This window comes from Parasteatoda tepidariorum, chromosome 1 (genome assembly GCF_982258835.1).
Source record: "Parasteatoda tepidariorum strain Cologne lab strain chromosome 1, Ptep-v5.0, whole genome shotgun sequence".
In the NCBI taxonomy this organism is placed as follows: domain Eukaryota; kingdom Metazoa; phylum Arthropoda; class Arachnida; order Araneae; family Theridiidae; genus Parasteatoda; species Parasteatoda tepidariorum.
Window position 1 is genome coordinate 7,306,355 of NC_141755.1, and position 27,533 is coordinate 7,333,887.

The 27,533-nt window shown below is 27.6% G+C and overlaps 1 protein-coding gene across 1 annotated transcript in view; it reads right to left on the reverse strand.

Moving 5' to 3' along the window:
* Positions 1-22,187, reverse strand: part of LOC107455043 (nose resistant to fluoxetine protein 6) — a 36,603-nt gene extending 14,416 nt beyond the window's left edge. The window contains exons 1-6 of the mRNA XM_043049094.3: positions 21,793-22,187; positions 11,131-11,375; positions 5,864-5,975; positions 4,454-4,541; positions 4,062-4,168; positions 664-843 (exon numbers count right to left, since the gene is read on the reverse strand). Of these exons, the coding sequence (XP_042905028.2) occupies positions 664-843; positions 4,062-4,168; positions 4,454-4,541; positions 5,864-5,975; positions 11,131-11,375; positions 21,793-22,060 (1,000 nt within the window). The 5' untranslated portion in view covers positions 22,061-22,187. The remainder of the gene's footprint in view (positions 1-663; positions 844-4,061; positions 4,169-4,453; positions 4,542-5,863; positions 5,976-11,130; positions 11,376-21,792) is intronic.
* Positions 22,188-27,533: the final 5,346 nt, after the last annotated feature.

Sequence of the window (27,533 nt, forward strand, 5' to 3'; positions counted from 1 at the left end):
AAAAAGAAAATAATTTTATTTATGTAATAAACATTCTGAGATAAAAAGGTACCCCTTTTAACTCTGAAAAAGAGTTAAAAGGGGTAGTTTTTTTTAACTCTGAAAAAGAGAATGAACTCCTGAATGAAGAGGTGGAGTTGCAAGTTTCGGAAAAGTTCAGAATTAATTTTACTAAACAAACCAGTTTTACTTTCAGAACTAGTTACCATGAGACAATGTTTATATTTTTTATCAAGAATAATTTCTCTAAATCCATGTACTTATCTCTTCCCTGTGAATAAGACTATTGTCACAGTAATATAGAAACGCCCTACCAACAAGGCTATTCCGGCGTTGTTTAACTTAATCTAATATTATTAGTTGCGATTTTTAAATGCTTTTTTTTTACATTTCTTTTGCATTGCTACTCGCTAACGTATGCATTTTACATAAATTACAATGTTATGTATGTATGTTATGTATTATGCATTCATTATGTCTTTATGTTATGTACTGCTAATGTATGTAACTTCCTCACTTTTCATTATCTTCAACTTTTCAACCACTATACTTTCCTTCATTATTCTTTTATTCCCCATATATCTAAGTTTTTCCAACACACTCTATATATTAATCAGATTTTGTATTAAAATATTTTTTTTTCGGTTTCAGCAAAGTACTTACTGAATTTTTGGAAATGCAGGATGTTCAGATGTCCATAGGTATGGCCATAAATTATTAAAATAACAACAATTGGGCGAATCGCACAAAGGCATGAGAGATTTTCATGATAATTCTTCGTACTTAAGACTTTTATAGCATTTCCATAAATCGATGAGTTACTTATTACTTTCTGTAAACAAGCTGAAAAATATACAAAAAATATGATCAAAATTATATATTTAATGTAATTTGACATTTTTAAAAATTCTGTAAAAATGGTTAAAAATGGTTTGAGATTTTTAAAAATTCTGTATCAAATTACAGTAAAAAGTACCGGAATTTAGGGAGCATTATCTGTAAAATCCATTTTCACCTTAAAATATTACACAGTAATTTTCATAGTAATATTTATTTAATTGGAGGAATTCTGGGATTTTTCAGTAAATATTGCTATAAAAAGTAGAGTATAGCAGATTTTTTATTCTGTTTTAGTAAAAATGAATTTCATTCCGTAAAATCCATTTTTACCGTGAAATATTATAACGTAATTTTTATAGTATTGTTTATTTAATTATAAAGATTCTGGGATTTTACAGTAATTATTATTGTAAAAAGTCTGTTATATCAATTTTTTTTTATTCTGTAACATATGTTCCAGTAAAAATGGATTTTATAGTAAAATGTACCAGCAAACTGAGAGCAGTAACTCTTCGCCGAAATTTGATCCAAAAAATTTTTAAATAGTGTATAAGCAGTTAATAGTTTTAAATCAGTTATTGCATAAAAAACATTTTGCAAAAATCCAAATAATTGTTTCAATTTATTTGAACATTGTTTTAAAACCTTACGTCATATCAAAGTAGTTTACCGAAATAATCATGTTAAGTAATATTAGGGAATAATAGACACACATAATAGGTCTAAACTTTTTATTTGACTATATAAATATTTAAATGAAAATTTACTAGTTTATATAAATTGTATGCTTCTTTAGATATTAAATTACTTTAAATTCCTTAATTATCTCTCTTACCGGCAGTTGGAAAAGTTGGAAAAACGTCTAAGACCTGAATACTTACAGACCTAAAATTTCTAAAAAAAAGCTAATGAATATGTAGAACAAAATATTTTTGTATAAATACTTATGGTTTGAATTTACATATTAAATAAATTATGATTTTTTAAAAATTTTGAAATAAATTTCAAAAACTTTCAAGTGGTTTTTATCAAGCAGTACTGTCCGATGAGATTTTTACCTTACGTCACATTTTATTTTCAAATTAATACTTTCACCGTAAAATCGTGCTTTCCTGGAATAAAATTTTAAGAAAAAGTATTAGAAATTGTTAAAATTATTTTCAAAATGCGTGACCTATATTTTCGTAATCAACATTAGGTAACATTAAAATCAAAAGTATAATGAAAAAAATTGTGATAGCTTTATTACGATTACTGGTTACCCATTGGTCGAATGCGTTTTTTTCTGGTTTGACTCCGATAAACGCCGCAGCATTTCAAATCATGGGTTGCAAATGAGTTGGTTGTCTCAATTGATGTTTGTCGTCGAATTGGTTTTCAAATCCTGGCTATATACGTGTTTCAAGATGTCACAAAATACTTTTCCTTCTTCAGTATTCATATTAAAATCACCGCCGAGACAGTAATTATACGTTAATAATAAGAATAACTTAAAAAATACTTTAAATTTTTATTATGTAAATACATTAAGAATGACTGCTGTTGAAAATAAAACGAAAAAAAGAATTCTAAGGAAATTATCAAACAGCAGTGGTTGCCATAGCAACGCATGCAATGACGTATGCACGCTGTTTACTATCACTCTTGAACTCAGTTGAAGCGTGTCATGACGTCCAAATAAAGCGTGCACGTAATAAAACCCAAAACAAGACCTATTTTACCAATAAACGAATGAAATTTGAAAAATTCCGAGTATAAAACCCTGAGAACGATATTTAAATATAGGCTTATATATTGTCATTATTAAAATTTTCTTTCTGTTTGCAACCTAAATAATGAATGAAACTAATTGCAGAACTTTTCAAGTTTTGGATGACCTAGTGGGATTATTAATGACCCGAAAAAATATTTAAGTTGAGAAAATTACAGTGCTTTTTATATTTTCTATTTGAAATTTATGCTATTTTAGTCATAGTTCTGAAGAAATTAAATAATGAATGAGAAAAAAAAATAATTAAAAATTTAGATCTTGATGTTGTATCGCTAAATGATCCCACAATTTTTCAAATTCGCACGTATTAGTAGTTATTGAGATCAAATCTTTGAAATTTCTTTAAGATTAATCATTGAAATTTCTTTAATTTGGAAAATTTATTTTCTATAAATTTTAGAACATGAATAAAAAAAAATTAAAAAAATGTTCTTAGGATATTATAGTTTAGTAAAAATATAATTCCGATAATTTATCAAATTCTCTTAATAACAAGCAGACTGTTTTTAAAACTAAAACTTACCAAAATATACGTTTACTTGTAATTAGAGCCTCAGAAAGAAAATATATCGGCGTCAAAGGTTTAAAGCAGAATTTGATGAAATTTCTAACGAAATTAAAGTCTTGGAAGTCGAATATTCCCTATTTTTTTGCTGATATTCAAGCGAAGTGCAATAAATACCCAAAAAGAGATGTAATGATAGCTAGAGGGATTTTTCAGGTGAAAATATTGTATGTGCTTATTCTAATTGTTCAAAACAATTATGCCCAAGCAAGGAACTCAGATCTCAGCTTAAGAAACAAAGAATTACCTATAAAGAAGTTTTTGTAGAATCCGCGATGATTCTACAAACGAAACTTCGAATTACAAAATACAGTATTAATGTCATCAAATTCCATAATTCATTTATATGTTAATAAATCTTAAGTATACTGGTTGTAGAAATATATAGTAGAGAAGCTGTGAAAAATGATGATTGGAAAAATTACTTTCCCACTTGAAGGCATTTATGCGATTACTAATATTTGCGAGTTTATTCAAGCCACCGAAACAACTCATTTTAGAGTCACTATGAATATATTGAATTCACTACATAAAAGTCCTTCGTTCTTATAATTACTGGGTTAATACCTGATGTAGCGACTTAATCAAATCTATTTGCAAACAATTAACTGTATCCTATCAGGAAAAATAAAATGCAAATTGAAACATAATGCGAAAGCAGAACATACATTAAAGCAATTTCAAGGATAAAAGGAAATGCATTAAATTAATTTTAATGAAAATCGGAAATAAGGTCTGAAAGCGTTTAAGAAAATCGTTACAAACTATATGGAAAACTACGAATACATTCTAAAAACGGAGAATAATAACAGTTCAGTAGTTTTCCCCAACATTAAAACAAGAAAATGCTTTAAATTCGTCGTAAATAATTTTTGCAATATTTACTTAGTGGTTTGGTTTTCTCCTTTTGAGTGCTTTCATTTATCAATCTAAAATACATGTCCAATACTGTTCCTACAATCATGAATATTACAAATATTCCAACAACACATCTGAAATGAGTCATAATATTAAGCATTATTCTAAAATAGAGTCTGTATAGTTGGTAACAGAAAATATTTTTAAAGATAATATATTTAAGCTTAATGTATTATAAAGCATTGCAATGAAAAATATTTTTTCCTTAATCTATTTTTTAAAAAAAAATGAATAGCGCTGATTTTAACACTGAACGCTACAAGTGAGAAATTTGCCTTCATAGACTTAAACTACACAGACTTTCTAATAAAAGTTATATAAACTACAAAAATAAATATATTATTAAGAATATTACTTACAGTAAAATGAGCTCCCCGTTTGTTTTTTCCTTTTCTTCTTTTACTTCGCAATATGAGACTTCAATCTTTCCAATTGGTCGTAGAGTTTCTGTTCTCAAAATGTACTTTTTTCACATTGTATAACAACCACATTTTACACAATCACAATTTATAAATACAAACTATTTCATGCTTTTTGACGTTAATTTACATGATCAGAATTTTATTTCACTAATTTTTATGTAATAAACATCAAGGAATAAAGTGCAGTGTATTTATATTTAAATTGAACTAACTTAGATACACCTGTAGCCCGATCTAACAATCGAAGTAGTCCAGTAGTTAGGACAATGGGTCCGATTCAAGATCCGATCCGCTGAGACATTCTGAGTGCATGTGACATGCGTACTCGTAAAATCGGTAGAAGCGAAAGTTCTGTGGTCGGTCGCTGAACAGAACCTTGGGTACAGGGATCTGGAGAAATTTTTTTTCCGGTCAGGTCTATGTCTGAAATGAAGAAGTAGCCTCACGAATGACTAATGCTACCATCTATTAGTGGAGTTTTGAGCCAAGACGTATTTTCATCCTTGCGGTGCTCTCTTGTCACTCAAAAGGCGAACTTTCCTGACTTAACTCGCTAATGATCAATGATTGTCGAGTTTGAATCGTCCTACTCTCATTAGAACCAGCAATATAGCACCAAATTTGGTTGTAAAACTAGTGGGCCCTATAAAGCAATCTTCGAAAACTCGACCGATACCGAAAGTTCTCACTTCGATATCTTAACAAGATTTCCGAAGTCAAAATTTCTTCCCCAATATGCGCTATTGGGTACGTGACTCTCGGAGAGGAAACTTACAGTTTACACTAAAAGTATATTTCAAATCAAGTTAACTAGTGATGGAATGCGAAGCTCTTGTAGGAGAATTAGTTTCAAAGCTTGTTTCATAAAAGTATTTTGGCATTAAATTTTTTTACATAGTTTTATCTTGTCAGTTCGTTAAATTTTGTGGTAGCAGTTGGAACCTTTTCACTAATTGAAAGATTGTTCATTTCAGTTAATTCGCAATACTTATTATAGTATATTAATTTATTCAGATAATTTAAATAATGAAGCAAAAGGTAGAGTAGTTATCTAACCTTGTCGTGCCCATTAAAAATTAGTAAACCCTAACATCTCTTTTAAAACCTCTTCAAACTATAATAATTAATTAAATACAATAGTTATAACATTATAATTAAAATTTGCAAGTTCTATTTTGCTCATGCCTTTAAGTTCATACAGCTCTTAAAAGTATAAACTAATTTAAACAAATTTCAGATTAAATATAGTAAGATTTTTTAAATTGAAAGTGGAATTAATTTAAATATACAATGTATTTAAATTGCTTCTGATATAAAATAAACAACGAAATAAAGAAAAGTAGTTACCAGAGCTCAGTATATTTCTCACATCTTCTTCGGTACATTTAGATGGAACGCAAATACCCAACTTGAACGTAGAATTAGTCAAGTGTTTGTATTTTACCAGCATATTCAAAAACTATAAATTAAATTGAATGTAAAAATGTAAGTCAATAGCATAAAGTTGTTCACTGTATTGATATGAACAAATACACACTGACATTTGTATGTATTCGATAATTAAAAGGGAAGGGGGTAAATATTTTTTGCTTTAATGATTGTTATAATTATTAATTTAAATTGAGAATTATAAAGGCAATGTAATGAATATATTTAATTTGACTCATGAATGGTAAGCATTTTGTGAAATAAAAATTGAAGCACTAGTAATATTACTATTTTTTCATTAAATTTAAATAGAAAAAAATGTTAATAAAAATACTATAAAATTGCGAATAATATTACGTATTTATAACGTAATGTTAATAATAATACATTAAAAACTAAGTTTAGTTTCTGTTTTCATTTGAATGAAATTAATTTTAAAGTGTTGACTTCTTCATTATTTTTTCATTAAAAATAACATCATAGTAGAGATGAGTATGAGCAGTTAGCACTTTCTAGAATTTCGACAAACATTTTAAAATTATACACACGAATAAAAATAAATAAATAAAGCAGTGTAATTTATGCACATTACTGAAAACATAAATCGTTGTGGGACCGAAAATATATTAGTTGTTCCTATATTTTGTATTAAGCTTATTGCTATTCAGAAAAAGTACAAGAAATTCAATATATTCTTATCTACTTTAAACTACTAAAATGTTTTTCTTACTGTTACAATTTTCATTCTAGAATTACCGTAAAATAACCACAAGCAGTCTGTCGCTTGCTTGCTTTCGTATGCCTGTTTAGGCAGAGGGGCGCGATTGTTCTTGTTTTCCAGTGGCCCTAAGGCCAAGAATTCGACTTCTGCCACACCATACGTCACATCCGTTTTATAGGGAGGACCCATTCATACATCCATTCATTCACCCACAGATCGTAATTTTGACCTGAATCAGAGAGCGATCGATCTCCAATCCAGTACCCCCCAGAGGTATTGATTTGTTATGGGAACATGGGCGACTTTGCGACTCGACAGATTTAGCGTGCATCAGTCACCATTTACTACACGGGGAGTCTTCGGCCATCGGGGTTCGAACCCACGAAATCTCGGAAATGGGCCCAGTGCCCTACCGACCAGCCTAGGGAGACTATTACCAGAAAGCTGGGCATAAAATATAACAACAGCTTGCTAGTCAATGTCCCTCAAAGTCCTTAACTCAGCAATTGCCACCACGTTGCCCATTCAATTAATCATAAAATTTAAAGGACGCTTTACGGTTTTGATAAACCATGAGGTAAAACTGATTTCTAACGAATTTAATATACCATGCAAACAGTTAATAACTTGCGAACCTTCCCTGGAAAAAAAACTCTAGACGCAACAACAACTCTAGCAGCTTCATACTGTCAACAAGCATAACACCACTGACGTTAACTATTATGAGCGGCCTTGTATGCTATGACTTAAAATGAACCGATTGGCTTTAAAACCAGTATGGTTAAGAAACCATCAATGCAAAATTATGAGATTTTTTATCCATGGTTTCAAAAACGTAAGAAAGGAAGTTTAACTTCACATTGGCTCTCGGCTTTTCGTTTGGTAATGGGCATTGGAGTTAGGTAGTGGTTGAGTGGTTGGTTAGGAAATATTGCGACTTCACTGCCGAGAATCGAACCCCCGTTCTGACGGCCTTGAGATTCACAGAGTAATTCTCTCTGCTATAATATGTGTGCAGCTTTCAGGAACTACGTCGCTGCATTAGGTGGGCCTAGTTGGTGCGGAAGTTAATGAACGGTTTCTCTCACAGTTTGAATACTATCTTACTTATGGTTATTTGACTATTTTGTTTGAATATGGTAAAATAACAAGTAAATTGTTATTGAACCATTTTTACTGGAAAATTTCTAACAGTGCTTAATCATTTAATATAATTTTTTATTGCATTTTTATAGCAGTTTTATGCGTTTATCAAAGAGATTCTAAAAAAGTATTAAATTTCCAGAGGATAGCTGAGTTATCGGTTATGATTATAAATCTTAATGGTTAGAAATTAATTGCCTTCATATAACGACAGAAAAACAATGATACTCATTATTGAGCAGTAGAAAATTAACAATTATATTACGGTATAAGGTACCGGTACTTTGGGTGCACTATCCGTAAAATTTATTTTACCGTTAAATCTAATTTTTAGAGTAAAACTTTATGCGCTATTTTTTACAGTTATATTTATTGGTTTAAAGTGAAAATTATAAAACTACGATTTATCATACGTTTCGTTCCTTATCATATATTTTGGTAAAAATTGATTTTACGGTAAAAAATACAGGCAACCTGAAGGCCGATACTCTTTACCGTTATTTGATCTAGAATTTGTTACAGTGTACGATAATAATAAATACGTGTTCAAAAAAATCGATCTGCACGTCATCAAAGATATTCAAACTTTGAAACTATTTCATGTGCGTTTAAAATCCATTATCTGAATTTATGAATTAATTACCTAATTTCCGCTAATCAAACTTAATTTCAAAATTTTCAAACCCAAAATTAATAAAGCTTATCTCATGACTGCTTCATCCTTCCTTATCATTTTTACAGAAAGAAAACATTCTGGTAAAACTACTGTACTGCATATGGCAATGGCATTTCTGATGAAAAAAAAACAAAACTGTTGGGTAATAAAACCAAAAAAATACGGATTTTAAGCCGTTCATTAAGCAACATTTCTGTGCATAATGTAATTGTTTATCGAAAATTATTTTTGTCTTCAAAAGTATAATTTTTATTACCACATATTTCAAAACCATATTTGATTGTTAATTTTACTAAAGAGCATTAACAAAGTACTTCGGTTAAAATTACAGACCTTAATGGTTTTTTCATAAAGTCAGAAAAACGGAAAGTTTAATCACAAACTGGTATATTTGACCATACTTTTTTTTTCTTGGAGATATTTTTTACAATTTTAAGATCTTTTCATTTATGTCTTTTTCTTTCTAAGTGACCAGCAGTGTCTCAAAGCTGAACGATGATAATTTGAAGTATTGTAATTCAGCAGTCAAACTACGACAAGTGATACAATAAATAAAGAATTTCAGATTGATAAAAATGATCATTATTACAGATTTGATATTTTTTGTATCGATATATCTTTTGCTATTTTCAGTGTTTTAGGAGTGTATAATTTAATATTTTGTTTCGTGGTTTATATTCCAAGTATTTAATTTTTTTGCTGTCAAGGAAGAATGTAAATACCATGGAAAAAACAACAAGTAATTATACAGGACTTCACGATAACCTTGAATGTGAAATATTTGGTTTCTAGAACCGAATATTGCTTACGCAGTGTGTAACTTACTGACGCTGTCGGGAAGAAAAAGACAACAATCAAAGGCGCCATACAAAATTAATGTTTAAACTGTTCAAAATGTAATTTTATAGTATTCGTCATAAAACTTGAAATGTTTTGTTCATTGTTTGTTAAAACATTTTGCTCCTTGAAAATATTGTTGAGCAAATATTTTTAATACTTTAAAAAAGTATATTTCAAACGTTAATGTGTTTCAAATTCTAAGGACAATTTCTGCAAAGCTTAGTTAGATCATTCGCAATATCAGAAAATCCCATTACAATTTTTACCTTAAAACTTTGACAAAAGAGAAAATTGAACTATTAATCGAATTACATTCCATTTTATTTTTTCAGTAGGTTTGTTTTTATTATCTTCATAATCTTAAATTTGTTCTTACATTTCAAATTATTTCAAGTTCTACCCCTTACGTACTAAACGTTGTTTGTTTCTGTTTTAAGTTTTTTTTTCTTTTTGAAGGCTGATTTTTATCCCATGCGCTAAAATCTCCTGAGTGAGGAAAAAAAAACTTCAAACTACAAATCTACAAAATTGCAAAACTAACAAGCAACAAAAAATTCCGAATTGTAAAATTCATTTTTCCATACTGTAAAATCCATACTGTACATTTTACCGAAGTTCATCAATCATCTGTTTCAAAATTTAAAGTTAAATACTTCGATGTAATGTTAAAATAACCAATGTTATACGTAAACAAGCTTAGTTTGTAGTAATTTCCTAGTCCCAACGCCTCATGACATTGTTTTTGTTCAAAAATATGCATGTATACTAATTTTCAATTCAAAGTTCATATCTTAGAGTATTTACGATTCAGAAAATAACTCTCGCGTTACATTTAAAATGTTTTTTTGTAAAATAATAATTAGCAATCCATAAAATCTATTATAACATAAAAATTACCTACAGTTAATAATTTACTTTCTTAGAGCTTCAAAACTGAATTGAAAGCATATAGTTTTGCATATTCTCTGTCGGGATAGCCTGATTGGTAGGACGTTGGGCCCGTGTTCGTTAGGACATGTGTTCAAATACCAACGGCCAACGAATTCCCGTGTATTAAATGGTGACTGGTGCACGCTAAACTCTTTCGGAGTAACTATGTCCTCTAAGCTCCCCAAACAATTCCCGTGTATTAAATGGTGACTGGTGCACGCTAAACTCTTTCGGAGTAACTATGTCCTCTAAGCTCCCCAAACAATTCAATACCTATGAGGGAAATAAATAGAAATACGTAGTTTTCATTTTCATTCAAACCATTATCTAATTGAATTTAATTGAAATACAGTTGTACTTCTTCAATATTTATACATTAAAACCCTATTTAATTTAAGCGCACACGTTAAAGGAATTTTGCTAAATTATGTCCATTTATTCAATTATTAATTCCAAAATTATTAACAATCATTAATAATAATTTATTGATAGTTAAATTCTAAAAATTGGGAATTAATTATCAATTTTTAAAAATCAATTATTAGTAATGAAGTTTTAATAATAAATTAATGATAATCAAATTGCAACTATCAATTATTAATGATTAGTTGCTTATAATCAATTGTATCATTGTACTATTTCATTATTTTATGCATGATGATCCTCTTGCAAAATAATTATCTCATGAGGCAATAAAAGATTTAAAAAAGGAAAATACTTAAATTTTAAGGAAAAATACATAATTTTAGTCTCACTTAGTTCTAACATTCCCAACACTATGAGCCATTGTTTTAGTGTTTCAATACTTTTATCCCAGAAATACGCATTCAACAGACAAAAATATATATATTTAGTGTAAAATTTTCTGCTACTTACAGTTTTGGTTTTAGAAATTGATGCCTCCTTATTTCCATTTTGAAAATCATCGATTGCTCTTTGTATCGATTCGGGTCTGTGGTTTTCAAGTAAGCAGTATTGACCCCGGAATAAAACATCATCTGGCTTCTTTGGTTGTACATCCTTCTTGCCAACTTCAATATCAAGACACTCATCGTAGTCACCAAGTGAAACGGACGTTCCTTCCAGTATTCCTGATGGTATCTTACCCGTAGCATCAATGACTATGAAATTTAAAAAAAAAGGACGAAATTGTTAAATTCAATAATGCCTCATTTCTAATGTGCTTAGTCAATTATATTTTATTATTAATTGTGAGTTTTTACATACAGTAAAACTTAATAGTTTGATAAGCAAACCTTAATTTTTCTCTTACAATTCATTATTTTTTTGATCATTAAATAAATAATTTATTGTTTTTGCAAAATTTATTCATTTTTTCAAACTGTTCAAAATTTATAGATTTTATGAAATTATTCTGATGAATACATGTCTTAAGAATTGATGCAAGAATTTAATAATATGTTTTATTAGTTCTAGGAGTATAGAGGAGAAAAAAATCAATAGTAACATTAAAGGACTTTAACTTTTAACTAGACTTCTGATTAAGTAATTAATACATTATTTTTTTGACTGTAGTATTACATGCTTAAACGGCAAAATTTTTACAGACGAATTTCAACATTATGCAAACTGTAGAAATTTCCCGATCAAATGCGGTAAAAAATACCGGCACTTTTGATGCCGTTGCTTTTTAACCATAAAACATGTTACAGTAATAATTACCGTAAAATCACTGAATCATTCTAATAAAATAAATATTAGCGTGAAAAGTACGGTATAACGTATTTCGTTAAAAATGGATATTAAGCTCAGATGGATTTTACGGATGATGCACCCAAAGTGCGAGTAATTTCTACAGTATTTTGATATGTCAGTTTTTACAGTACATATTATAACTTCATTAATTAACAATGATTTAAAATAGGATCTATAAAATATAATTGGAAAAAAGTAAGTCAACTTTTTGTTCAGAAATATTGAAAAATTGTAAGTTAAATTCTTTTCAAGAGTTCATTTTTTTTAATAATTTGCACATCATAACATAGAAATTTTAGTTTTTGAAAGTATTTTAACATTTATTCCTTAAAGTAATTTTATTTTTCTTTGCTCATTTAAACTTTAAAATGTCTTTTTTTTAATATAAGAATCATTTTAACAAATATTTTAGTCCTTATGGCGAAGTTAGATATGCCTTTTTTTACTTAATTTTGAATTTTAAAAACCAACTCTGCAGTAATTAAACAATGCTTTAAAGAATAGTGACTTGACATTCAAAATCCTTATAACCATAAAAAAAAACTATATTTTTCAACAAAATAATTTTTTTCTTATTCATTTTTTTTAATTTTAGTATCAGCAATAAAATATAATATCGTAATCGACACAAAAAATCTGTTTAAAATTTGATAAAACCAGGCAGCCGAACTGAATGATTATTCAACATGGAGAAAATTTTGTTGTGTGTAATAATGAAATCTTGCATGTGGATTTTTAATAAAAATTAATGGCTCCATATTCCGAGAAAAAAAAAGTATGGTTATAACTACCAGAATGTGGTCAAATGTTTCTGACTCTATGGGAATACCAAAAAACCAGGTAATATTGCGACAACTGTTCAAACTCGTTACTTGGTAAAGTTAAAAACACTAGATTTGTATGAGATTTAAATTATTTTTATGATACATTTAGAGTCAATTTATGTAACATTATGACAGAACCACCAATTCTTTGATACATTTTATTTGAAATGAAATAAAAAATTTAGTTTCCTTTTAAAAAATTTATTTAATTTCCTCTTAAATTAATTTGGTTTTATACACAAGGTTTCTTGAAACCACTGTTTAATCTTGTTACTGGGTACAGTTAAAAGCATTAGATTTGTATGATATTCATACTCTTTTTAAGCTTCATTTAGAGTCCATTTATGCATCATTTTTGAAAGAACAATGAAAGCACCAATTCTTTAAAATATTTTATTTGAAGTGAAAAAAAATTCAATATTTAGTGTTCTAAAATTCTTAAATCAATTTGGTTTATTTGGATTCTTAAATAAATTTGGTTTTATATACAAGGTTTCCTGTGACACCTGTTCAATCTTGTTACTGGGTATAGTTAAAAACATAATATTTATATGAGATTTAAACTCTTTTTATGCTACATTTAGAGTAAATTCATGTATCATTATTGAAAGAACAATAAGAACATCAATTCTAAAGAGCTATGTTGGGAAAAAATAACATTCCTGTTTATTCATGTTAAAAAAAAGCTATTGCAAAAAAAAAAAAAAAAAACATAAACGCATAGTTTCGTCGATTTTGCTTTATTTTTCCTGTTGTTTAAGTAACTCAATCTTCCATTGTGTCAGTCATTAATAAAAAAATATAAAAACAATTGCTAAAAGCTTCCTCAATTTACTTAAATTTGAAACAAAGAGTTTTAAACTCTTAATTGACAGTTTCTGATAGTTTCTGATAATAATGAGATGTACAACATAAATCATCTTTCTTAGATTCAAAAATGATTTTAAAAAAATAATGTAAAGTATTGATTGAAGTTAATAAAATTTGAAAAAAGTGAGTCCTATCTAATACATAGGGCACCTTCTTGTTTATAAATATTGTTTAATTAATTATTGAAATAGAAAATAAGACATTTCAGAGAATATTAACAATGGATCTTATTTGTCTTTAAAAATTATTAGACTATAACCTTCCTTATATACTTTGTAAAAAAGCAGTTCAATGCATCTGAAATAAGATATTTCATGGATTAACCAATAAAGTTTAAAAAATAATCCTAAGAAACTGAAGGGGCAGATTAAAGACTGCATTCTCTTCAAATATATATAAATAATAAATAACAGTCAACGTGCTTAAAACGCCCAGAAACAGGCACCCATTTTTGAAGACTTGCCGGCCGTGAGTGAAAAGAAACAAAAGTGATTTGAAATTAAAAAAAAAGAACGTAAAGCTTCCGCCGAAAAATAGAAAAATAAAGGTGAGAAGCGAAAGTTAGAAAAATTACATAAGCCGAGAAAGAAAAAAGATAAAAAACAGAGCAAGAAAAATTACAGTGACCGAGAAAGGTAAATCAGGGTAAAATGCATTTCCACGTGTCATGGGGATCTGGTGAGGAACTAATGTCGTTAACAAGGCAATCAGCATTTATATGCATAAAACAAGATTCCAGGGCATCAAGATTGTTTTTATTTCTGACCTTTATTTTTCCCTTTTTCGTTGGAAACTTTACGTTTTATATTTCAAATCACTTTTTTCCTTCTCATTCGCATTTGGTAAGTCTTGAAAATGGGCCCCAGTTTTTGAGCGCTTAAAACATATCGACTGTTAGTTCCTGTTTATTTATTTTTGAAGCGAAAAGTATTATTATAAAGTACTTAAATAATATAGCCAAAACTAAAACATTTTAGGGATATTCAATAACTGAAAAATCTTCTTACCTATGAACACAAATATATTTCAAATGAAACTAAAACTAAGAAGAAAAAAAAGAAAGTGATGAAATAATGCTAACGTTGTTGTTTCTTATCTTAACTGGTCTAGATAATAAGCTAAACTAGCTATGAGTCCGTATGCATTCAGAAAACCCAAAGCATGAAGGAGTCTTTTGTTTCAAACCTTCCCTCACAAGTTCAAGGCAGGTGAGGAGATGATCGGGAGGCAATTGTTCTATACAGTGGCTTTTAACGACCCTTTCTCTTCTTTGGTATTAAAAAGGAAAAAATTTAAAAAAAAGAAAAAAAGAAGAAAAAAAAAACATGAATTCAGACTTTTTTTTTCAGTTTAAGTAACAAATTTTAAAATAAATAATGGCTCGCATTTTAATTGCCTTCTACTCCAACAAAGAGGGAAATCTTCAAAAATGAGAGCGAGTCGCTAAAAGCCGTTGGATTGTAAATTAGAAATCAGTGAATGGGTGCGGAATTCGAGATATTGCATTTTCCACAAACGAGGAAGATCTTTTTACCCTGGTTAAATCTAACTTTAGTTCCCATTTGATAGTTTTGATAGTGCAGTTTGAAGGCCTCGGCCACTCTTAAAATTCAGAACACATCCATGTGATGAAATAATAAATATTTGTGATTTTAATGAAATATCAAAAAATTTCAAGCAATTAATTTTCATGAAATATTAAAGATTTTATCGACCTGTATGCATAGACATTATGTAATTACTTTAAAAAAGGGAAGAGTCATTTTCAGTGAAAGTGAATTCTTAGGGATTTTTTTCACCTCGAAGCTTTATTAAATTTTAATTAATTTTGCAGTAACTTACCGTATGATTGCGTAACCAGATTTTATGGGAAATAAAAATTATATTTCCAGAATATGCTTTTACTAACTAAAATGTATCATTTTATGATTTATTTGAACACGATCTTCAAAAAAATTGGTCAAAAGTTAAAATTTGATCCAAAGTGAAAATTAAACCTGGTTTCTTGAAAGGCACTGCTTATCTTTTCAAAAAACCAGAAAAAGTTAAATGTTAAATTTTTATTTTTATAATTTTTTTCGTTGTCGTTTTAAAAATAAATAATTTCAAATGTTTTTGTCTAAATTTAGTATTAGAAACTCGATTCATTTCTTTAAATGTACAAGCGTTTCGCAAAATATACTTTTTACTTATTTTTAGAGTTATATGCTCTAAAAAATTTTAGTTTCAATCAAATTAAAAATACAATACTATGAAATAAAATAATTTGTACTCTAATGGAATTTGATAGGTAGGTAAATAGGTAGTTTTTTCAAGAAAAATAAACCATTTATTTGCAAAGAGACTAAAGTTACGAATACAGATGTAAAAAGAAAAAATAATAATTCTTTTTCTCTTTAGCTTTAGAAATATAAATGTTTACAAATAATTTGAAAACAATACCTTGAGACTTCACTAAACGGATGTGAAGAAAAAACATATTTTGGTAAAAACATTTTTATGATGCGTTCAAAACTCTAAAAGCAAAGATATTTTTCTATTGAATTTGCGACATCAGTTACAAATGAAATTCGGGAAATAATTGTTACTCAGAATTATATATAAATTTCAAAACTTCTCTATTCTTTTAAGGTATAGTATTATATAATATATTATTAAAATTATAATAATTATTAAGAAGTGCGAAACACTTTAAAACTGGTGAAACTAAACCTTTGATTACTTCTTTCAAGCTGACAAAATTTGTTATTTAGCTTTAAAATCTAGATTAGTGAGTGATTTTTCAAACACTTCATGGAGAAAAAAATTCCGATAAAATTGCCGTACTGTATGATAATGACTTTTCCGGAAAATATAACATTTATCTGATAACAAAAAACAAAATTCATTCATTTGTTAAGTTTTCCGTACATCTGGTATCGGTTAAGAAAATTCTGGTTTTTAAAACTGGAAGTCATATTAACACCATTATTAAATCTTATTAAGAAAAAAAAATTCATTTAACCGAATAAATGGTTTTTACACCATGCTCTAAGGTATAAAATTTTATAACATACTATCAAATCCTAAGAGCTAGAAACACGGAAAATTTTGCATTTTTATGTTGCTTTGACTATACCATTTTCACAGTGTCTTAAAACAAGAATTGTCGAAAACAATATAAATGCTTAATTTTTCATCAACAAATGATCAGACATTCTATTTTAATAATTGAAAGGGATATTAAATTTTTTTCCAAATTGTGCATTTGAAATTTTGTTAGAGATCATGAAGTGCCCACATATATAATAGTACGTTTTTTTCTTCCTTTATTTTTCATATTTCCTTAGCAGTGTTTGTTTTTATTTCGTTCCTTTAGATTTAACTCCTGTTTTAAATTTAAAGCATCTTCCTGATTTTTTTAAAAACTTTTTTCATTTGCTCAAATAAATTTATAGCGTCGTACTTTTTTTTGCAAAAAATATCATTTGGGTACATAAAAGTAACATTTGTTTAATTGTTTTAATTTTTATTTACAATTTTAGTATGATAATAGTTTCAAATCTTTCTAATTGTAGATGTAAAAAAAGTTACTTTTATACTTTGGGAAAGTAAAAACAGTAAATCATCATAAATAAATATCATTCAGATATCGCTTATATTATGACGTTAGTACATATGTGTAATTCATAGCAACATGTACAATTTTAAAGGTATATCTAGATATAAGTAGTGTATTTTAGTGAATATGTTATATAATATTATATTAGTAATAAAGGAAACAGTTGCTGAAATTTATAATCTGAAAAATTCAGTTTCTCAACATAAATATAAAGTATATTGTTTTATTCAAAAATTACCATATAAGTTAATAAAACATGAATTATAATGAGAAATGCCCAAGAAAATCTCGCTACTACTGTTTATGTAGTTCATTGAAATTGTACAAATTATAAAATATAATTAAAATCATGGCCTTTTGAACTCCACATATCAATAAGTAAACCGGAATAAATTTTATGCAATAAGTTTTTTCATTGAAAAAAATAATCAATTTCGTTAAACTTGAATCAGCTAATTTTTAAAAAAGAAAATTAATTTTAAATAAATTAACTTTTCTATAGTTCGATCTTCTCAGGAGCCGGAATCTTTTGCCCCTGGAGTAGGCTTTCCGACAACAGGGGGATGAGTAACAACAACATATTTTATTTTTACTTAATAATATTTTTAATTTTATTAATATGATAGTTTAGCACATCTTGAAATTTAGGTTTAATTTGTATAACTAGCATCTGGAATAACATGAGGTGGGTATCTTTGAAATTTTCCGCTTCTGATACATCATACTTATCTTCTTTTAAATTAATTTTATGATAAATAACAAGGATATTTTTTCGACATTACAATAATACACGTGGAGAAAAAAAATTTTTTTAGAATTACCATATTGCATGGCAATTAAATTTCTGACGAAAAAACATGATTCAGGTTAATAAGATCAAAATTTTATAAATAATAAACCAAAAAAGGGAATACAAATGATTCATTTCGCAATTTTTCCAAATATATGGTAATGATTCTCCAGAAACTCTCGTTTTCAAAATTGTAGTTCTTATTACCAACCAGAAAACTAAATAAATGGTTTTTTTACCAAGTTCATCATCCTAAAATTACTATTATCATGAAAATTAAACAAGTATCACTGATAAAAGTACTAACATTTATTACCACACTTTTACTAAGAATAGTACTATTATTAAAATTTACTATCAATACATCAATACAAGTACCACATTTGCAAAAATTTTTATCACTTGTTTAAATCATCATATATATAAAACTATAATTATTAATTTTACCAAAATAATTACTAAAACGTTTCAGTAAAAATGCCGAGCTGTTGACGTCCCATAGAGCCAGAAGCACTGTAAATTTTACCATATGTCTGTTTTGTCCAAATTCTTTTTCGCAGTACAATATTCATTACACATTATTAAATGATAACATAAGATTGCTTTGATATTAAAAAAATTTTCCTTTAGTAAAATTTTTTATATTATTTTTTCTGAAATACAATTAGTTTATAACAAAATTGCATAATTTAAATATAATTTTCATAATAATGTAAAAACTTAAATTTATTTATAAATAAATGTGTAACATTTCAAATGTAAAGCATTTTCGAAAACAAATTGTTTTTTTATGTACGTATATTCAATTAACACCCATTTATATGCAGTCAAGCCATATACATGATTCTCAAAACTCATTATATGTTGCGATACTTTTCGATGTTCTGACTTTTAACGAGCGATTTCAGTAATTTCAACCTTGTATTTATATTTTGAATAAAATATCAGAAAAAAAGTAGTTACTGAAGTAATGTGACACCTAACCTTCGTATTAAAATAAAATTACTATTCACGAAATATTTCGGCAACCTATTTCAATATAGGGCAAGATCAAATTTAATTATTTTAAAATATATAATTGTGTTTCTTTTTTCTTTTTCCAAGTTTTTGAAAATATTTCCATTAACACAATATAAAGCTGTGTGATACTTTTTTATAACGAGCATTGTTTTAATTTTTTTAAAAATATTTTAAGAAATTTTTTAAATTTTTTTGTCATAGTAATTTTTTTGTTTAATTTCATTAAATGAATTTATTTAAAAAATATAATAGCTACAAAATGTTTCATATATATTGTAATAAATTATTTAATTATTTTCGAAATATGTTTATTTATTTGCTTAATTAGTAATGGTGTAGTGACATTTTACAGTTGAGATAGAATTACTGAATAAGCACGATGTCTGAAATAATTATTTTTTCTAAAATAAAAATTGCAAAATAAATTTTTAAAGCAAAACTGATAATATTTTTTTTATTCTTATTACTGTGTTCACTTAAAAATTATAAAAGGAATAATTTTAACTAAATTACTTTTACTTTCCTACCATTTTTTTTCACGATAATTTTTTTTTTAAAAAATGTTATTGTTACTTCAGATTTAAAAAAAAATCCGATACTTTTTTTAAATAATTTTTTTATTTTTTAAAAGGAGAACAACATAAATGAATTTTTCTTTAAATTTTGATTAATTGAAAATAAAAATTTATCTTTCAATGAAACGATTTCGGAACTTATTTTATCAGTAAAGATGCATTTGTATAATTAAACATTAAATTAACATTACTTACAGATGAACTTTTTTTCTACCAAATTATGACAACCTTACAAAATTAAAAATTATTTCACGGCATCTCAGCCATACAATATTAGTTTGTGGTAAGTAATTAATATATAATATATGATTAGTATAAATGTAATTAGTATAAGTATGATACATAATTATTGGAAATATGATAGTAAAAATATAAACTATGATTACGAAAGAGAAACTTTGAAATTAAGTGAGGATAATAAAAACATTGCAAATATAACTCATTAATCCTTTTGCGCAGATGAGTCATCGGCGTCCCTTCTGTATGTTTCTTTCTGGTGCTTTAATTACAGGGAATATAATTTATATTTTTATCTTTATAATTTGGTATCTTAATTGTAAGAAATTGTGTAACAGTTTCTAAAGTAATCGGAATTATATTTGTAGCAAAATTTAAAATCGAACAAAAGTATTTTAACAGTAGGTTTTTTTTTCTTCATAGTCAAAAATTTATTATTAACTGATCTTATAAATTAAAGAAATTCCAATGATGGAAAACTAATTCTCTTATATCTAAATAACTGTAAATAAATGTAAATTGGAAAAAAAAATATTGTTTGTAAATGAGCGAAGTTTGGAAGAATTTACCTTTAACGCAGAAAAAAAAGCACAGGTGTCTATAGTTTATAGTTTTCATTAATTTTGATTTAACACAAAATAATGAGAAATATGTTTAATAAAAATTCTGCGTCAAAGGGTTAAAATCATTTCATGCACCTTAATTGTGATTAAAGAGAAAATATTAATAATAGTTTATACAATTATAAACATTATAAATAAAATGAAATTATCATTTACACTCAAATGTAAGGTTGCTGATCATTACATTTTTAAATTGCGTGAAAAAGATTAATACATCGTTTCTTTAACGATAATTATTTTCGAATGGTATTAGAACCAAAATGGTTCTTATTCCTTTTATAGTATATCAAATTTGTTCTAGAGAGCAGCCCAGCTTCAAATAGGTTTATTACAGCAGAGGGAATGATATTCTTCATAGTCTTCGAACATTTAGAACAGATCCTCTAATACTGATATATTTTTCTGTTCAATTCCATATGAAACCATACATTTTGAAAATTTTTTCGCCTTAAATAGAATTTGATTATTATCAAAGTTTTAATATTAAATTTGAAGTCATCTCAAATATTTAAAACATGTGGCATAAAAAATTCATTCAACTAAAAAAAATCCGTGAAATGCTTAATTTAAAATTGTAATCATAAATTGATTTTTAAATTTCCATCAAAAATTCTCTCCAATTATTGAATTTTTTTTTCTCCAGAAAATAACACAAAATAACTCTCTAATATTATTAAGCATAATTGAAACCGACAACAATGCTTGAAACACTAGTAATATAAGTATGTCATCTACCTGGTACCCACATTAGAGCTACAATTCAGTACTTACCAATATCATCCTGATATTCATCTTCTGGTGGTTCTGACAATACCATCCCGATGTTCGTTTTCTGATCCCTTTTTAAGAGACTTTACTTCCGAAATTGTTATATCAATAATGATTCTGTTTTTCATACTAATAAAACAAGTATTTATTTTTCATAGTTTTAATATATGTGCTTCAAACGCTGTTTTCAGCTTTATTATGTTAGTTTTTAGATCAATTGTCTGGTTAAAATTTTATTTATTTTACAGTGTAAAATTAATCTAATAATATCTGAGAGCATTTAGAGCAACATTAACATTTAATTCCGAAGCTAACATTTTGAAGTACATTAATACAATTACTTATCTTTGCAAGTTAGCATAGTTTAAAATATCCACGATTTATCTTTTTTAAATATCTTTTCAGCATTATTTTATCTTTTCTTAAGAAAATAATGAAAAAAATTCTATGTTTTAGTACTTTCCTATTAAATCGTTCACATTTGCTAAAAAATGTACTCAGAGAAAAAACTTACATCTTAACGCCCACTCTTTCAGCTGACGAACTCCACCAATAATCTTCATAATACTGGATGTACATGGCCCCGATATTTTAGCTTCCGACCCTCCCCTTAAAAGATGCGGAAGGAGTTTCTTTATCACATTTCCAACATCAGCTTTCAAATTTTTTTCAGCCTGTTCGAATGTCTCAACAGAATCTTCCTCCGCACCATCCGTTACATTTCCCTCACTCGAAACGCAACTCACCATCAAACACATCAGTATCACCCACATCCACTTCATCCTCAGACAGGTATCTTTCAAGCTTTTGAGAAAATGATCTCCATTCACAAATGAAACAGAAGAGTTTGAACGAGTTGTTCCTCAAAGCATTGCCTCACCAGAGCCTTGAAATCGAAGCTTCTGAAGGTCAAGAAATTCCTTTTCCTACCTAAGGGAAGATTTCCGCACCTCGATTGGGCCTCTTAACCCGTCCTGTAGGGTTAAAATAGACAGAAACCCAGAATGACTTATTGAAGTTGAAAGTGATTAATTTTAGACGTTTTATTAGTTTATTTTATTACGTGTTTTTACAAGATAATGAATTGCTTATTTTGCGTGTAATTGAGAGGATGAAGGTTATCGTAAATTCAATTTTTTTTTGTACTTAAAGAGTTGAAATTTAAACAGTCTCGTTTATCTTCAATGTATTTAAAATGACTCCTTTCTGTTAAAATTCTTTGTCGTTTTCATTTGTTGTGAAACGAATAATAATAGCTTTCATTTCATTAAAATATATATATATATATATATATATATACATACAAACTGTTTAGTCATGTTTTTTAATAGTTTTAATTTCATAAGACAATAAATCGGCAGTAGTTTAAAAATTTTCATCAATGAAAACCACTTTTCGTTAATGAAAATCCTTTTTAACAATTTTTATTACATAACCGCAAGAAATAACCGCAACAAATTACCACGCTTTCCACAAGAAATAATTGAGCACGTTTTTTCTGCTTATTGGAAATAATTAGATGCGTTTTCTTTCTAATATCCATGCATTTCTTTAAATTCCTATTCTTACCGTACATGATTAGAAAAAATCCAGATTCTAATGACAGAAATACTTACAAGTTGGCTCGACTAACATAATTCAAGGTGAAAGAAGAATGTAAAATTAATTTCATATCTTATACCACAATTTTATACTTGAAAGTTTTATTGTCATGTTTATTATCTGTGGTATTTATGGAGAACGCAATTAAAAATAAAGTTCCTGAGAAATCTAATTTTAAAAATTATCCACTTTTAAAATTCGATCGCTCAGAAAACATTTAACCGATTCCTCTCAATTTTTTTTATTTTTTGCCATGTAAATTTACGTATTTTGAAATGATGTAAAAATTGTATTCCTTACAATTCAACTATTATTAAATAAATAATAAAAAATATTAAATATTTACGTAAAGTTATTTTTTCCATGCAATTACTTTTGAATAAATGAATTTTGTAATTGTCAGCAAACATTTTTCAATTTACTTAAAAAGATTTCGAGATATGGTGAAATACGCTAAAAGTAAAATGAACATTAAGGGATTTAAAAGTTGGATATTTCTTCCACCTAACTATGGGTATCATATTTACCAGATTGCGGCTACCCCCTATGTTTTGGATTGAGGGTAAGAAATCCATTGAAGAAAAAAGGTATGTTTATTCAGAGAAAGAACGTTTTTGTGTCTGTTTTCGTAACTTAAACATCGTCTGCACTAATTAATTATCACATTTAAGGTCACCCCCCCCCCGAACCATAATTGATGAGTCCCGGAACGTGAAGATCGATCCGTTAATTAAATCAAAAGTTATTCAAGTTGGCTCTTTTTTTGCACACTGAATAACATACCTTATTAATGAAGCTTTATTCTCTGTGAAGTAAACATATTAAGAAACATTCCTGTTTAGGAGTCGGTTTGAAAATTCAGGAAAAAAAAATCATTTCAAAAAGGGCACTTAATGTTCATAGTCTTAAGAGCAATGATTAAATAAATATTAAAAAAACATTTAATTGTTAGGTTTTCATATTTTAAGCATTTTTTTAAATTATCTATTTAGTAATATCTATAATAATAAAATAAAGAGTTTGCAAGCCTGTTTGTGTGTTTCCAAAGCCATTTATATCAGGTTCCTGAAATTTTAAACCGGAGTAACTTTTGAAAACAGACAGTAAAATTTTAGACGATATTATAAATGAAACTTCAGACAACTCATTTTTTTCAAATATTAAAAATTGATTAAATCAGTAATGTTTGATAGATTGCACCTTTAAGAAAAATTGGAGCTTATTACACTTTCTTTAATATTTAATTATTTTTATTCATTATGACGGGTAAACTCAGTGATAGACATGGATGGCAGGTGAGGGGTATGTCACCGAAAACAGCACATGTCTAAATACATCTCAAACCATATGTTTTATTCTAATCACAGTTCTGTATATCGTTCTATTATTGAGTTTCTATAAAGCTAAATAATTTTAATTCAACGATAATTGAAATTACAAAATAAAATATGCGCAAAAAAGCAACAATAGTGGTGAAAAGAGCTTTTAAAAATCGCCATTTAAAAATATGCCAGTGATGCTTCATTAAATTTAGTTATACGTACTACTGGTTTCGTAATAATATGTTCTTTTTTAATAGCTACAAAAAACAGATTTTCAAAATAGGAATGTTCTTTATCATGGATACTTTATTTTAGTTTTATAACATTAGTTAAATGGCCGACCCAATTTTTAGTTTTACGACTACTAATGTTTAAAGCCGGAGCCTTTTAGTTTTGAACCCATTCCAGAAGACAAGGAAACTCTTAGATCAAGTATTGGGAGAAATTTGTCTTCTTGGAGGACTTTTTGAGGGAACTATCTGGCATTTGCGTTAAATGGAGAGGAAAACAACTGAAATCTCCCATGGTTTGCCTAGAGGCAAAGGGATTGTAACCCATGATTCATCTACCACTGAGGATATTTTTACGCCAGAACTGTGATTGGTGCAAGCCGGATGCGGAATAATATAGATAAAGTAATAAGTTTTTACTGCCTCCGATGGGAATAAGTACCTGAGAAAATGGGTCGATTGTGATCGAGTTTGAGTAATATTAGTGACCTTAAACAATAGCATCATTGCGAGGGCTACTGAATACAGTTAATCTTCATTTAGATGCGATGTATTTCTATAATTTACTTTGTTTAGTAAAAACATGCTGTATGATAGTAAAATGAAGAGATTCTCTTCATTTTATTATCATAGTGCAGAGCTTAATGGGTCAGTCTGTGTGTCTTTCTTGTAACTTAAGTTTGTTCTCTAATTGTCTCTCATGTAACTGAAGTAGTCTAGTCTTGTTCATGATAGTGACACGAAACTTGGACAATGAGCGATAGTAGTAATTTTAGCTCCCGATCTTAAAATTAGATCAAAAATTTAAATTTTCTAAATGGCTTAAAACCAGCCCTTTATAAGTATATTAAACTGCTGATGATTCCGTTTTTTATTATATTTCAAATATGACAGCAGTGATGTTTTCTGGATGATAACTTTTATTAAAAAAAAGGAGTTTATTGCACATTCTTTAACATTTAATTGTTTCTAAATCTTTATTTTTATTCGTATTTCTTAATTTACTCTATGTTTAACATGGACGCGGCAATATAAATTAATTACTTCAATAAACTAGTACTTTTAAGGCTATGTGTAACCACGTTTTCATTTTATTTAAAGTAAGGCTTTAAAACGTTGTTTCTATAAAACAACTATGTGGGAAATGAAAAGAAGTTTCGTTCTAAATTCAAAGATTTATGAAAAATTAATGTTAAGTTAAGGAGATTAACAAAACATCTCAGCTTAAATATTGACTCCACTGAGGCTTTTTTAATTGAGCAAACTACAAAGGCATTTCAATGGAGAAATGGTTTTAATTCGTTTTAAAGGAGAGCAAACAATTACCTTGCTATTAATAGCGCAATGATGTTTAATTAATTTTGATAATAAGTACTTATTAAAGCAAAAAATAATCTAAGTACTATGAAGCAAAATTGAAAGGACAAATACTACTAATTCGCTTAGAAGTAACGCCGATGCTGCTGAATTAATTGTGGTAATAGGTCCTACTGGAATTATGGTAATTGGTGCTGTTTTAATAGGCACCAATTATACTAATACAGATACAATGTACTTTGTATGTACATTTTGTACTTTTTAAAATTGCATGAATTGCATGAGCAATTTTTAATATAGATACAATGGAAAGAGAATTGTACGACCCTTCGAAAAAGGTAAGTACCGGAAAAATTTATTAATTGTAGTAAATTTTGAGTCATGAGTATCATGATTTAGCAGAAAGCAAACAGCTTCATGCCAAATGATACTGAAAACAGTTAATCTTATTCTGATGACATGAACTGCTAAAAAGTGTTTTACTTTATCTGAAAATTTAAAGTTACTGGAAAAGGCAAATCTTAATAATAAACGAAAAATACTGAAATTATTATAAATTTATTAATTGTTTAGTGCATGATTTCGTATTGTTGTTCAATACTGATTTATTCATTATTTTAGTTTCTTTTACTTCTTTTGGGCATTCAACTAGTAATAAATAAAAGCAATTTTGAATTATGCTATCTTTATTAATTGTTTTGGTGTATGCTCAGTTTAGTAGTATGCTCAGATCAGTAGGATTAAAAAGTGAAGTTTCTAAAGTAGTGAGGGATCTGAAAAATAGCTTTACCAAGCAAGTATTATTTACGTATTATTGTTTTTATAAAAACACTACTTTATTAGAAATTTTTATGGTTAACTAAAATAAGCTATACTATTCCACTTAGGGTAAGCAAAAAACTTATTACTACAGATCTTCTATTAGGTAACTGTGTTAGACGCCTACATTTAGCATGCAAGTTACTTGTAACTGCTGTGCCTATAACTGAAATACCTGTAGTATCTAGTACTACAGTTAATTAAGCGTCACTGGCGACAGTAATTTGGTCAACTTTTGGACCCTTCTTCCCCAAACTGGGATTTTATCTAATGGACTTTAACTAGTTAACTATATTTTAAACTTCTTAAAGGCAAGATTTAATGGATTTTTGCTATTACAAAAATTATCTGATCCAGGAGTTGAGATTTAATTAGCACTCAAAGATATAATTTCTGTACGTTTAAGATAACTAGCCGCCTTCAGCGACCAGCTTCTTGTTCTTAGAAATCTAATTTTATATAGACCTCATGATGTCTTTCATTTAAATAGTAATAATATAAAGTAAGAGAACTAAAATACGTATGTTTAAAAAAACATTTAGTAAATATTTATGATGATTAAAATTAAGTAAAAAAAATTTGAGAAATTTAAACGATTGTCATTTAAATGAATTCAAATAATTTTTGGCAGCTATAGTTAAAAGGAAAAAAAATTTTGCACACTTTTAAAAAAAATTATTATTTTTTAACCATTTTGTCACGAATTAACGTGGATAGCATGTGAAGGCTATATGACGGTATGGGTATTTAAGGTCTCTGAAACCACGTTCTTATTTTATTTATTTTTCTTTTTAATGCGTTATATTTCGATGAAACTAAATGATTTAAATTCTATTGTAATTTAAATAAGAGTTATGTTACCAAAACAAAAATTAATATAGAATAAGTACTTAAGGGAGTACAAAAATCGTAATGCTATTATTGACACCAATGATACTTTATTTTAGTAGTGCTATTGGTAATGT